This window comes from Lipophrys pholis (assembly GCF_963383615.2).
Source record: "Lipophrys pholis genome assembly, chromosome: 9".
Taxonomy (NCBI): domain Eukaryota; kingdom Metazoa; phylum Chordata; class Actinopteri; order Blenniiformes; family Blenniidae; genus Lipophrys; species Lipophrys pholis.
This window is the reverse complement of record NC_137639.1, coordinates 29143458-29157520: the sequence shown is the minus strand read 5'-3', so window position 1 is coordinate 29157520 and position 14063 is coordinate 29143458. Positions and strand designations below refer to the sequence as shown.

Here is a 14063-nt window from a genome sequence, read left to right as displayed (position 1 = left end):
GGAGTTGTGGGCTTGGCGTGCGGAGAGCGAGGACGAGGAGCAGCAGATCGGTGAGTCTGGGAGTGTGTGCACAGAGCGAAAGAGGAGCAGCAGTGAGGTGTGCAGGGATTTCTCCTGCAGGGAGCAAAGGAGGCGGAGAACACATGCAGAGGCAGACTAAAGAACATTTGTAGAACGTTGTTTTTTTTTTTTTTTTAAGACAAGGTCAGACCGATGAGTGAATGGAGCAGAAATGCTTGGATGTAGAAAAAGAGCAGACATGTAGAAACCAGCAGAGAAGAAATGTTCGTGTGAGGTGCACAGACAGAAATGTCAGCGGGAATGAACTTAAGATACCTATCTATCTCTCTCTCTCTCTCTCTCTCTCTCTCTCTCTCTCTCTCTCTATATATATATATATATAGAAACGTGCAGATCCAAGCAAAATGTATTCAAACAAATGTAGAGGCATGCACAGGAAAGAAAAGGAATTGAGTTAAAAGTATAGAAATGAGGAGAAATGTGTCAAAATGAGCAAAATTGTGTGTCCATGCTCCAGTTTAAGTATCAGCAGAAACACAGAAAACGCTTAGATAAGGAGAAAAGAGCAGAAAAGCTGAAGGAATGTGTGGAGATGTGTGGAAATCATCTCATTGTGTGTCGATACTCATGCACAGGTGGAGAATGGTCAGAAATGTGTCTGGAAAAACTGCTGAAAATAGCAGAAATCTCCAGAAAAGAGGTCAAATGTGAGGAAAAACGTTGTTTGTGGCGCTCAAATGAAGAAATAACGGAAATGCACAAAGACAAGTTTAAATGAGGAGACACCAGAAAGAAAGACAGTCTGTGGAAATGTGTAGAAATAATATGATTGTCTGTGAAAAAGCTTTTCTAGTTTGCGCGAACAAAAAAAGAGCTGAGATCAGCCTGAATGTGAGGAAAGAAGAGCATCTTACTGTACATAGAAAATGAGCAGCAATGATGTAAAATAATGAAGAAAGTACAGAAATGTGGGAATGTCTTTGTTGTGGCGTCTGACCGAGGAAGTGTAACAAACCAAAATGAGCTTTAATGAGCAGAAACACACAAACATCTTTAAGGATGTGTAGAAAACACACACACACACACACACCCACACACACACACACACACACACACACACACACACACACACACACACACACACACACACACACACACACACACACACACACACACACACACACACATACACACACAGACTTCATGTTCATCCACATGTGCACATTTGGTTTCATTCCTGCGGGACAGAAATTTGATTTAAGGAGAAAGAGGAGACTGTCTGTGTGTGTGTGTGTGTGTGTGTGTGTGTGTGTGTGTGTGTGTGTGTGTGTGTGTGTGTGTGTGTGTGTGTGTGTGTGTGTGTGTGTGTGTGTGTGTGTGTGTGTGTTATAGTGAGGAGTACTCCTCAGAGTTCAGAGGATCTGCGGTCTGAAGCATTCCAACATGAACAGATGAATCCGCTCTGAGTTGAATTCTGATGACTGAACTCTGGATTCAGTCAACAGATTTAGAGGTTTTTTTTAAATTAAATTTGATTTATTCACCTATAAAATATTGTAATTAAAATATAAACCCAAGCCAATCAAAAACAACCGGAAACTATAAAAAAAAGACAGAACTCTGAGAATTAATTGAGCTCAGATGAAGAAAAGGAACTTTTGGGATGTAACTGATGTGTAGAGATTACTTTATAAATGTATCTTTACATCCAGGTGAGAATGTTGCTGTCAGAACTCAATAAAGATTTATTTATGAAGAGAAATCCACAAACGCTGTGGTGATAAAATAAAACATGAGAAAGCGTCTCAAACTGAAGATGACAGAATTTTTACTTTTGTCCTTGAGTACAGTTTCAAAAGTCTCATTACTTTTATTTGAGTCAAGAATAGTTTCACTCACAGAATGGACCCGTTGGTGTTCGTGTCTGAGATCCTGTCTTTAATCTGAGATTCTGTCTTTAGTCTGAGATCCCGTCTTTAGTCTGAGATCCCGTCTTTAATCTGAGATTCTGTCTTTAGTCTGAGATCCTGTCTTTAGTCTGAGATCCCGTCTTTAGTCTGAGATTCTGTCTTTAATCTGAGATTCTGTCTTTAGTCTGAGATCCCGTCTTTAATCTGTGATTCTGTCCTTAGTCTGAGATCCCATCTTTAATCTGAGATTCTGTCTTTAGTCTGAGATCCCGTCTTTAATCTGTGATTCTGTCCTTAGTCTGAGATCCCGTCTTTAATCTGAGATTCTGTCTTTAGTCAGAGATCCCGTCTTTAGTCTGAGATCCTGTCTTTAGGCTGAGATTCTGTCTTTAGTCTGAGATCCTGTCTTTAATCTGAGATTGTGTCTTCAGTCTGAGATCCTGTCTTTAATCTGAGATTCTGTCTTTAGTCTGAGATCCCGTCTTTAGTCTGAGATCCCATCTTTAATCTGAGATTCTGTCTTTAGTCTGATATCACGTCTTTAATCTGAGATTCTGTCTTTAATCTCAGATTCTGTCTTTAATCTGAGATTCTGTCTTTAGTTTGAGATTCCGGTTTTATAACCAACAAATGACAAAAGCGCGTGAACATTTGTGGTGAAGGTCAGGTATAAACCTTCTGGAGGCTTTCACCAGGTGATTGAGAACATGGCCAAACGGTGTTCTGGTGAAACCTCTTAGCTTGAGTTGGTTTGCTTGACAGAACTCGTCAAACTGTTTAAGGACGAGCGAGGCTCAGAGAGAAGTATCTATGAAACACCTGAACGTTCCTCCTGTTCGTTCCAATAACCCCTGGCTCAAGCACATTTATGAGGATGAGGGGGGTAAATCAGCTCCGGGTCTTTAGTCACCCAGTCGGGTGGGGGGGTGGGGGTGGGGGGGCTCATCTGTAACGGGGGATGTTTACGTGATCTGTCTCCTGTGTTTATCGGCCGAGTGCAGACGGGACCGACAGCCTGCAGCCTTTTTTGGTCCGGGTTTACATTTCACACAGAATCTTTTTAGGGAGGATCAAGAGCCAATCACACCATCAAATGTGGAGGTTTGTGGAGGTCAGTGGAGGTGTGTGGAGGTTTGTAACTCCTCCATCATCTCAGCACAGCATCAATCCTGTCTGACGCAATAAGACCAAATTCTTCACCCTTGAAAAGTGCATAATTTTGGTCTTTTTTTTTTGTACTTCCATCCATTTTTCTTGACCTTTTGTTAATTTCTCACCATTTCTTGTCCTCGTCCTCGTCCTCTTGTGCCATATATTCTCGGATTTTAATAGTCTCATGTAACTTGCCATCATTCTCTGTCTTTGTATCTCCACATGTTGAAAGATGTATGTCTTATTGCTCTCTTCTGCCACTTTGCTGCAGTTTGTGCTGGTTCTGTGCCTCTTCTTGTGTTGGTTTGTAGCAGACGTTCTTTGTGCTGCAGGTTTGAGTCTGAGCCTCCAGTGGTCCTGCTGACGTTCCTTTGAGCCAGGTAAATGGCCCCTGATGGTGGTCTGGTTGCTCTGTTGGACCAACGTGCCTTTTAATTCTCTGTCTCTGCTTCCCATGTGGAAAAGACTGAAGCTGCGATCAGACCTGATAACTACATGACTTTCCTCAGGAAACTCGTAATGAGGCCTTTCCTGCGCAGACGTTCGCGTCTGTTTGGACTTTTCTAATGACTCCAAATTCAAACTATCCACCTCGTTCCAACAAAGAGTCTGAGAAACAGCAGTAGAACCCAGAGAATGTGCAAGAAGAACCAAGGAAGAAAACAAGAAACGCTGAAACATCAAAGATCAGATCTGGTGTGTGTGTGCGTGCGTGCGTGCGTGCGTGCGTGCGTGCGTGCGTGCGTGCGTGTGTGTGAAAGAGAGAGAGAAACAAGGAGTCTGTGTTTTCCTTTACTGTGATTGGTCTTTGTCCTTCCGCTATTGATTGGTGGATCAGTCTAGGAAGAGGAACTACAGTTTTGAACATGAAGTCTTTATCTGTAGTTTGTCTTTATTTGTTTGTTCTCCTGCTTGTCTGTTTATTTTTCCTGTCTTTGCTTGTCTCAGTGTCTGTTTTTCAGTTTGTTTTCCTGTTGGTTTGTTTCTTGTCTGTTTGCTGTTACGTCTTTTTTCATCGCTCAATCAACGGTTGGTTCTAGATGTTTTATTTCTATGTGCGCTGATGTAATCGAGTCCTTCACATAAAACTCGGCTGAATTCAAATCTACTGAAGCTCCATGATTGGATGCAGATGGCCACATTGCTTTCTCCTGCGCCTCGGGGCCCCCGGGGGCCCTTGCTGTAGATGGATACCCCCCCCCTCTCCTCCTCCCGGGTCTGTTTCCAATCGGCGGCGCGCCAAACTGCGCTTTATACGTTAAAACCAACAAATTCCTTCGTTTGGAGCTCAAACGGGAACTTCTGCCTTTCAAACAGTGGAGTCAATAAATCACTGAGCAGCAGACAACTCCAAAAGCAGGAGGCGGTGGGAGCCGCGAGGGGGCCGGCATAGGAGAGACGAGACCGGCCAAGAGGGTTAATGTTAAATTGACCCGCTGCCTCCAGCTGACACTTTCACACACGTCACTCAGAAAGCAGCAAGAAGAAACGCTCACAGAAAATCTGATTTGATCCTGTCAGATTGAAGTTCCTCTCCAATCCTCCCCCATAAAATCCAGACACATTAGATAATGTGTCTGAGATGATACCTTAAAGGAACCCAGCAGGTTCTCCAGTTTCCCTGCAGGAGTTAAATGATGCTGATGATGAGCTGAAGATGTCCTCATGGAGCCACTCTGTGAGACAGGAAGTAAAATAACACAGATTAAAGAAGTTCTCTGAATGCTTTCTTTACTGTTTCAAGATCTCCATTCATCGCCACAGTTGTGACAAACTACTTATCCTCGGGTTCATACAGCACTCATTTTCTCAGCATGCTAATGCTAACTACTCCCACACTTTGTTGTTGTTGACGACACCTGCTCAGTGTGACTCAGGGTCAGAGAACGTTGTGCAGATGTTGGTAGGTCACCGCTTGGCTCCCGGCTCCAACACGCTTCCAACAGAGTGTGTGTGTGTGTGTGTGTGTGTTGCGAGGTAAATGTGTCTTCCTTCAGTTCAGACCCCTGTGTGGTCCCTCTGTCGCTCCTCTGTTTCCACTAGGTGACCCCCGCCCTCCTCCACTGCCCCTCTGTGGTCTTTCTGTTGCTTGTCTGTTTTCCCACCGGTCTGACTAAATGAAGCAGGGAGGTAAACAGAGCTGCAGGGGTAAACTGTGCTGAGGGGCCCCTCTACATCAGCCTGTCAGAGCTCTGATTAGCCTCACATGGACGCCCCCCCCCCCAACCCCCACCACTGGCAGCTGATTAAAGGCAGACGTGTTGTTAACAGGGCAGAGCTCACATGTTCCTACATGAACGTTCTCCCATTAAGAGGGCGTGTACATATTCAGCTGCAGGCCGCTTTGAATTCACCACTGTCGCTTACCACAGCCTGCAGGGTTGAACTCTTCAGGATGCAGTTCTCCTGGAGAACGTTCTGTGACCGTGAGAAAGCAGAAAAACAATAAAGTCACAGAGGAACACTGTAAAAATTGATTCACATTGAGATCCGTCCGTCCATCCGTCCTTCTTCTCTGAGTCTGTATGGGGTCGTGATGGCACAACAAAGAAGCCCAGACGTCTCTGTCCCTTCCAACTTCCTCCAGCAACTCAGAGATAGAATCTCTCCGGAGAGTCCTGGGCCGACCTGGAGCCTCCTGCCAGCCGGACGTGCGTTGATAAACCTCTAATTGGAGTCGAGCAGGGGGCATCTAGTCACATAAACCACCTCAATTAGCTCCCGTCAGTGTGAAAGAGGAGGAGGAGCTCCACTTTGAGTCTCTCTCGGATGGCTGAGCCTCTCACTCTATCATAAAAAGTGACACCCGCCACCCTCCGGAGAAAACTAATTTCAAAGTTCATGACCATAGTTGAGGGTGGGGTTGAACGGTGTAGGTTTCAAACACTCGTGTCGGTCTTGGTAAGATCTGACAGGCTATTAGAGGTGTGGATCCATTGTGGAGACTAAATCTCTTTTGGTATTCACATCAAACAATCAACATCATTGGAACCACTTTGGCACCATCTGCTCCTCCTCCTTCACCTCCACCTGTTTCAGCTATTTTAATCATTTTTGTATTGATCAGCTGCTTCATTTATCTTTGATATTCTTCTTGTTTTTTTTAACTTCCTGGGGAATATTTATCTGCCCTCCATTGTTAGCACTGATCAGTTTTAGGTTCTTTTGCTGATTGAAGCGAATTAGATCTGGGTTTTCCAGTCTTTTTTTTAGCAGCTCCTGATGTGTTTTAGCCCGTCGAGCTAAAACTGCAGAAACCAGCTGCAAGTCACACTGAGACACAAACATGTGATTAATTTAAAGAGGTTAAATAACACCAGCAAGTCACCAATTTTAACGGAACTCTAGCCAGAAATTTTTTTCAAATGGGAGCCAGATGTGGAGTCTGCTATAGAAACATCTGGCACATGAAAAGCACAAGATCAAACTGCAGGATGTGAGGATGAGATAAAGATGGTTGCAGATGTCGGCTGAGGACAAGGTGGAGACCAAACTCGTGGTGTCAACCAGGTAAAGCGTGCACTGCATCAGACGGAGGCAGCAAGGTTATCTGGGGGTATCTCTGTAAAGTCAAAGGTCACGTTAGAGCATGTGGTCAGTGATAAGATCATCAGGTGTTTTGCTCAGAGTTCGCTAAGTCCCGGGAAAAACCCAACAAACGCTCGGAAGTGAGGAATTTCAAGGTGGTTGGCGTGGGGTGGGGATTGGGGGTCTGGGGGTCATATGACGTGATTTACAGGAACCCCTCCCACCCCGTGACTGACCTGCCTCCAGATGTGTAACACAATGTTGTTCTGCTCTTTCCTCAGGAAGAAAGAAACCAGAGAAGAGACATGGAGGGGGGCCGGGCTCTCCTGCTCAGCCTCATCATGGTAACGTGTTTCCATGGTGACAGCGCTCAGATGACAGGTGGGTCCAATTGTGGAGGTCCAGACCAGCACAGACTGGATCACAGCCAGCTACACATTTCTATACTTTACACACACATGCACACACGCACACGCACACACGCACACACACACACACACACACACACACACACACACACACACACACACACACACACACACACACACACACACACACACACACACACACACACACACACACACACACAGTAGCTGGCGTTACCTGGATCATGTGATGTGTTACTAACGCACCTGAATGTGTTTGCTGCTTGTCACGATGACCCAAAGCTTCACAATTGCACAAAAACCCACCACTGCTTGAACGCATGACACACACACACACACACACACACACACACACACACACACACACACACACACACACACATGCCAACAACATGCTCTTCAAATTTATTAAAAATTAATAAATAAATAAAAGTGAAATCATATTTTTAATGATAATTTGTAAATCAAATTTTACTTGGTAAATTGTCTTAACAAGCAATACTTTTATATAGGCTTTTTCAATAAACACAGTTATTTACGTTTATGGAATATATCTAAAAATACCAAGTTTAATTCCATATTTTACATCTTGCTCTTGATTTTATTTTGAAAATATCGGGCTTTTCCACGCTATTGCTGTCATTAATAATCCCACCACTAGAAGGTGACGGTCATTAACATAATTCATTAAATAAATATTTATAGAATTTCTGAGAAACACTGTTAAATACATAAACTGCCAAAAGTTAATCTTGAATATGTATAAATGTTTAAGACTTGTTTCGCAGGGGCGCAGTATGATTGAGTAGGCCGTTGTCTGATGAATCCTTGAGCCGTCGTTTAGTTTGACGGACAGCTGTGAGGTTCCTTTACAACAGTTCTCAATGAAGCTTGTTAGTTCCTGACCACATTCACCACAACAGAAACACCTTCACCACTGCTGCACTCGGGCTGTAGCGCGATTCAGAGGCGCGGTAAGTCACTGCTGCTTCACGCATCACCAGCACGCTTCGGGTCTCTCTGAGCACCGCTCATTCTATCCCACGGCGCAGCCCGGTTCCTGTCGCTGACCGAGGCCTTCCCCCTCAGTCTGCACTCAGGAGGCGGTGGCCGACATCGTCTTTATGGTGGACGGCTCCTGGAGCATTGGCAAAGAGAACTTTGAGCAGATCCGCCTCTTCCTGCACACGCTGGTGAACAGCTTTGACGTGGGGCCCAACCACGTGCGCATCGGCTTGGTGCAATACAGCACGACGCCACGCACCGAGTTCCTGCTCAACACCTTCCAGAACAAGCAGGACATCCTGCGCTACGTGACCCGACTGCCCTACATGGGCGGCGGCACACAGACCGGACAGGGCCTGAATTTCATGCTCCAGAACCACTTCGTGGAGGCGGCGGGGAGCCGGGCCCACCAGCAGGTGCCACAGATCGCCGTGGTGATCACTGACGGGAAGTCACAGGACGACGTGGCACTGTACGCTGACAGGCTGAAGAAGAAGGGGATCGTCCTCTACGCCATCGGCATCAAGGACGCAGACGAAGAGCAGCTGATGGAGATTGCCAACAAACCGCACAGCCAGCACGTGTACAGCGTGTCTGACTTCCAGGCGCTGCAGGGCCTCTCCCAGAGGATCGTGCACACGCTGTGCACCACTGTGGAGGAGGCCAAACGCCAGCTGCAGCAGCTCAGCCCAGGTAACCTCACCTGAGGAGGAAACATGGCCGCCTGCAGATCGCAGAGCGTCTACTCAAAACACCCAGCAATTCTCTGAGTCGAGTTAGCTGAAGGACACTCAGACAAAACAGGTAATCTGCCTCCCTGAAGGGACACAGGTAACACCACCTCCCCTTTGGAAGTTGAACAGCTGCACACAACTTTTACTTTACTCATAACAACGCATCAACTTAAAAGCAACCAGAAGTTTGAAACTCTCTCCCCTGGGGTGGGGGGTCTCGGAGAGGGGGGCTGTTGGGCTGTTAGGGTGTCTATGTAGCCATGTCCCCTCAGAGTGATTAAAGGCAGCTTCACACCGTGTGATTTGGGTCATCTCAGAATAAAGATAACCCATCATGAGGATATCTATGATAGTGGCTTTACGTCTTTTGTCATACAGTGTGAGGGGTTTACTTGGACAGTCTGAGCTTATTTTTTTTCATGATCCCCGTCTACTGCACCACACGGTGGGACAGCTGCTCACAGCCGTCCAGTTTCTTCTGCTGGATTTTAGTTGAATCAGTATTCAGTGTAGCCGTCAGACCCGTGACGTACTGTGTGTGTGTGAGGCTTGATTACAACTTTGTCTCCGGGCTCGTTCCACCTTTAAAGAGGAGCCCTGCAGAGTTTGTGGATTGAGTGAATCCTGGGTTCCTGTGGTAAGTGTCTATTGAGATGTTTGTATGCGGTCATTTCCTAAACTGTGTGAAGTGTTTCAGTACAAACTGAGGACCGATGGTTTTCTGCCGGTTCAAAGAGGATTGTTAACTTTAATGACTGACTCACAGCAGTACCGGCAGTTTATAGAGTCCTCTCACTCAACCTACCAGGGTCTGAAACAAATTCCATAAACAGAGACTTTTTAGGCCAGAAAACACTTCTATAAATAATATATTCATAAAAAATATATTCCTGGTGTCCGATTCCAATTTAACCAAGATGGTGTGGCCACGTGTTTCCTGAGGTGTGTTTGTTAACTGTTTTACTTTGAAGGCTTTCAAGTTACCTTTATATATAGTTTTCAGTCAATATACCTTTTTATCCTCTATTTATTCCTTTTTTTTGGTCATTTTATCATTTAAATGTGCTGCAAAACTGCCAGAATATCAATTAGTGTGTCTGCCTGTCGATCTATGTCTGATCATGTGAAGTTCTCTTGATTCTGCAGATTCTGACAGTCTTTCCTCTCCGCCCTCTCAGAATGTGCCAAAGCGAGCATTGCCGACATCGTCTTCCTGGTGGACGGCTCGTCCAGCATTGGCATCACAAGCTTTCAGGAGGTCCGAGGGTTCCTGCGTAGCTTCATCTCAGGTCTGGACATTGGGCCAGACAAGGTGCGGGTTGGTTTAGCTCAGTACAGTGACGACCCGCACCAGGAGTTCCTGCTGAAATCCCACTCAGACAAGAAGAGCCTGCTGGATGCCGTAGACAACTTCCCCTACCGTGGGGGAAACACCAACACCGGCAAGGCCATGGACTTCCTCCTTACACAGTACTTCACTCGGGATGCTGGGAGCCGCTCTGAGCAGCGTGTCCCTCAGTTCGCCGTAGTCATCACAGACGGCGACTCGGCCGACGATGTGGTGGCGCCAGCGCAGAGCCTCAGGCAGCACGGTGTCATCGTGTTTGCCATTGGGGTGGGACAAGCCATCCTGAAGGAGCTGGAGTCCATCGCCAACCGGCCGCCGCAACGCTTCCTGCTCACCATTGACAGCTACGAGGTGCTGCAGCGGCTGACCGATGGGCTGCTGCAGACCGTCTGCATATCCATGGAGGATCAGAGGCAAGGTGAGGGCAGAGCCTCAAGAGGCATCCGCATGCCATTAGAGAGTCAGGACATACATCCACACACGGGGTCTGTGCAGTCAAAACAGGTCTCCGACCCACTGCAATAATGCTGAGTCAAGCTGAGTCACTTTGAGCATATTAATGCTGAATGAAGCTGAACAATATTAAGTAATGTTTAGGAGTGCTAAGAAATTTAAAGCAACACATTTTCATGATGAATTATGCTTATTGAGGCTAAAAACATCTGAGCAATGCTGAGCAACCTACAAATGCCGATCAATGATTAGTACAGACAGCATTGTGAACAATGGTGAGTGATGCTTACTACTGCTTGATGTTGTTGAGGAATGCTTATTGTTGGTTGATCTTGTTGTGCTGAGCAATCCATAATAATGCTAATGCAGTTTGATCCTTATTAATGCTAGGTCCTTCTTAATAACACAATACTCAGCAATATATAGTAAGCTTTAGGCTTAATTAGTAATGCTGAATTGTGATTTATAATGTGAATTTATGCTGTAGTGTTGAGTTTTGAGGTGGTCTTATCAGCTCGTCTCTGCATCTTGTCTGGTTTCTTGCAGCTTTGGCAGAGAAGTTTGCTGATATTGTCTTCCTGGTGGACAGCGGCATCAAGGCGTCAGAGTTCCAGCTGGTTCGCAGCATTCTGTTGCGTTTGGTCAACCAGATGAACATAGGTGCCATGACTCACCAAATCGGGGTGGCTCAGTATGGCGCAAAGACCGAGGTGGATTTTTATCTCAATGAGTTCGAGACCAAAGATGGGGCACAGACGGGCATGCGGCGCCTCCGCCAGCGCCGACCCCAACCCAACGAGCCACGTAAGCTTGGCGCTGCGCTGCGGTACGCTGCCAAAGAGATGTTCACCATCGAGAGGGGTAGCCGAGCCGACCTGGGCTACCGGCAGTTCCTGGTGGTCCTGAGCGGGAAGGACTCTGACGACTCGGTCCAAAAAGAGGCGCGTCTGCTCAAATCTGAGGGCGTGACCGTGGTGGGCATGAGCGTTGGTGCCTCCATGAGTGAAATTCGCTTGATCTCCACTGCGCCATACAGCTACCCGTCCATCACCACCGCAGTACCGACACTGAAGAGCATCTTCGAACGACAGGAAATGGAGAAGAATCTCACCGGAGGTTAGGGCAGCTTCCTTCCAGCTCATATTCACTCTCATGGCCATGTTTCAAAGCCAGCTTGTTTAGCCAAATTGCAGTTTTTTTAAAAGTCTTTCCCCCCCTTTAAAAGTGTTGTTAACTATTTTGAAACTAGTCTTATGTGGTTGCATGGCAGTTTTGTTCGAGTTCCTACTCGGTGCTAAGTAATTTCATAGTAGTTTTAGACTGATTTGAAACTTATGTCTATATTGATTGAGAAGCAGTTTTCAGCTAGTCTAACCATGAACATGTTTTTCTTGATTGTGTACTTTTGACTTAGTTTTAGATTTAGACTGTTTGAACACATGTACCAACGATGAATTTCTCTGCTGATCCTGGCATGATGGTATCCCCCATCCGTAAAGTTATCTGAATGGTGTAGTGTCTCTTTAATGACTTCCTGGTTTCTTCCACAGATTGTAAAGCCGCCAAACTGGCCGACATCGTCTTCATCATTGACGAATCGGGAAGTATCACCACCCCCAACTTCCAGCTGGTCCGCACCTTCCTGCACTCCATCGTCAGTGGACTGGAGGTTGGTCAGAGTCGAGTGCGAGTAGGCATCGTGCAATACAACGACCAGGCCGTGGCACAAGTCTACCTCAACACCTTCGACAACAAGAACGAACTTCTGAATTTCATCAAAATCCTGCCGTACCGTGGGGGCGGGACCAACACCGGAGCCGCCCTCAATTTCACAAAGAAGAACGTCTTCACTAAGGCCAGAGGGAGCCGCAAGGAGAACGGGGTCCAGCAGGTGGCAGTGGTGATCACTGACGGAGAGTCTCAGGACGACGTGGGCCAGGCAGCAGCTGACCTCCGCCGAGCTGGCGTCACAGTTTACTCCGTTGGCGTCAAAGACGCCAACCACGATCAGCTGGTGGAGATGGCATCTCATCCGCCCAACAAACACGTCTTCGTTGTGGATTCATTCACCAAACTAAAGCCTCTGGAGGAGAGCCTGCAGAAGATCCTGTGTAACAACATCATCCGTCAGGCCATCTCCGTCAACAACAGAAGAACAGGCATCAAAGAAGGTCGGATGTGTTTCATTCGGTGCAGTTAAAAAGACGTGTTCAGATTCAGTTTCCAGTCCTGATAGTTAAGTTTCATAATGTGCAAGTGCTTTTGTGTAGCTAAAGCATGAAAAAAGTGAGAAAACAGTTTAATCACTATAAAACTGAAGGTAGAAACTCACCAACGAGTCAATGGTTGGCGTAATACCATGTTCTACCACAGGGTGTTGTTGTGAGTCTAGTGTGTTTATAGTCTGATGAGACAGTAGGTGTAATGGGAAGACATTGAGTAAACCGCTTAGCCTTAGCGTTAAATGCTGAGCTCTTAGCTATAGTTTCTAATTACTAAACACTGACTGCCAGTGCCAAACTGACCAAACTTAATTGTTTTTCTTCTTTAGGCTGCGTTCAAACGGATGAAGCAGATATCTTCTTCCTCATTGACCACTCTGGGAGCATTTACCCCACCGACTTCCAGGACATGAAGAAATTCATCATTGAGTTTCTTAACACATTCAGAATCAGTCCACAACATGTCCGTTTAGGAGTCGCCAAATATGCAGATGACGCGAACCTAGAGTTTGACCTGAATACGTACACAGATGCTCGGAGTCTGGAGAAAGCCGTGGAGGCAATCAAGCAGGTGGGCGGCGGCACTGAAACCGGTAAAGCACTCAAGTCCATGGGTCCACTATTTGACAAAGCAGAGGCCACGCGTGGCCACAAAGTCAACGAATACCTGGTGGTCATCACGGACGGAAAGTCTTCAGATGAGGTTAAAGTTCCTGCACAGATGCTAAGGTCGCAGGGTGTCGTCGTCTACGCCATTGGTGTGAAGAACGCAGACCAAGAGGAGCTGAAAGAGATCTCAGGCGACAAGAAGAGGACCTTCTTCGTCAATAACTTTGATGCCCTGAAGCCCATCAAGGACGACATCATCACGGACATCTGCTCCACAGATGGTGAGACGCCAATGACTTCATTATGGGGATAATGTCTTGACCAAAGTCCAGTTTTCTCTGTTACTAGCAGTCTGTGTGCAAAGTCCAGCACAGAGTTCAAAGGGTTTGACGTGGAGAATGTTTTCTGTATCTGGAGGTATGAGGACAGCACACACTGGTCCTCATCTACTGAATAACTGCATGTACTTTGGATAGAATCTTGATATTTTGCACACACTTGGAAACTGATCTAGTAACAGGCAACACTGAGTCTGATGGACACATAATCACACACACACCCTGTCCCTGTATGTGTAGGGTGTGTAAATCAGGTCAGCCTTCAGCAGAGAAGCTGCTGTTGTTTCACATTTCATTTTTAACCTGTGGAGCCTCAGAGCTCCATTCACTCGCTGCATGGAGAACTTAAGCAAATGT

General features: G+C 46.3%; 1 protein-coding gene across 2 annotated transcripts in view; it reads left to right on the top strand.

The window, feature by feature from the left end:
* The first annotated feature begins 3 nt into the window (after positions 1-3).
* col6a4a (collagen, type VI, alpha 4a) overlaps positions 4-14063 on the top strand; it is a 35183-nt gene continuing 21123 nt past the window's right edge. The window contains exons 1-7 of one of the 2 annotated variants that reach the window (XM_080471363.1): positions 12-50; positions 6893-6992; positions 8087-8695; positions 9915-10502; positions 11084-11653; positions 12088-12708; positions 13089-13649. In XM_080471363.1, the coding sequence (XP_080327489.1) occupies positions 6917-6992; positions 8087-8695; positions 9915-10502; positions 11084-11653; positions 12088-12708; positions 13089-13649 (3025 nt within the window). In that variant the 5' untranslated portion in view covers positions 12-50; positions 6893-6916. Of the gene's footprint in view, positions 51-6892; positions 6993-8086; positions 8696-9914; positions 10503-11083; positions 11654-12087; positions 12709-13088; positions 13650-14063 lie in introns of both variants that reach the window. The other variant, XM_080471364.1, reaches the window with a different exon arrangement.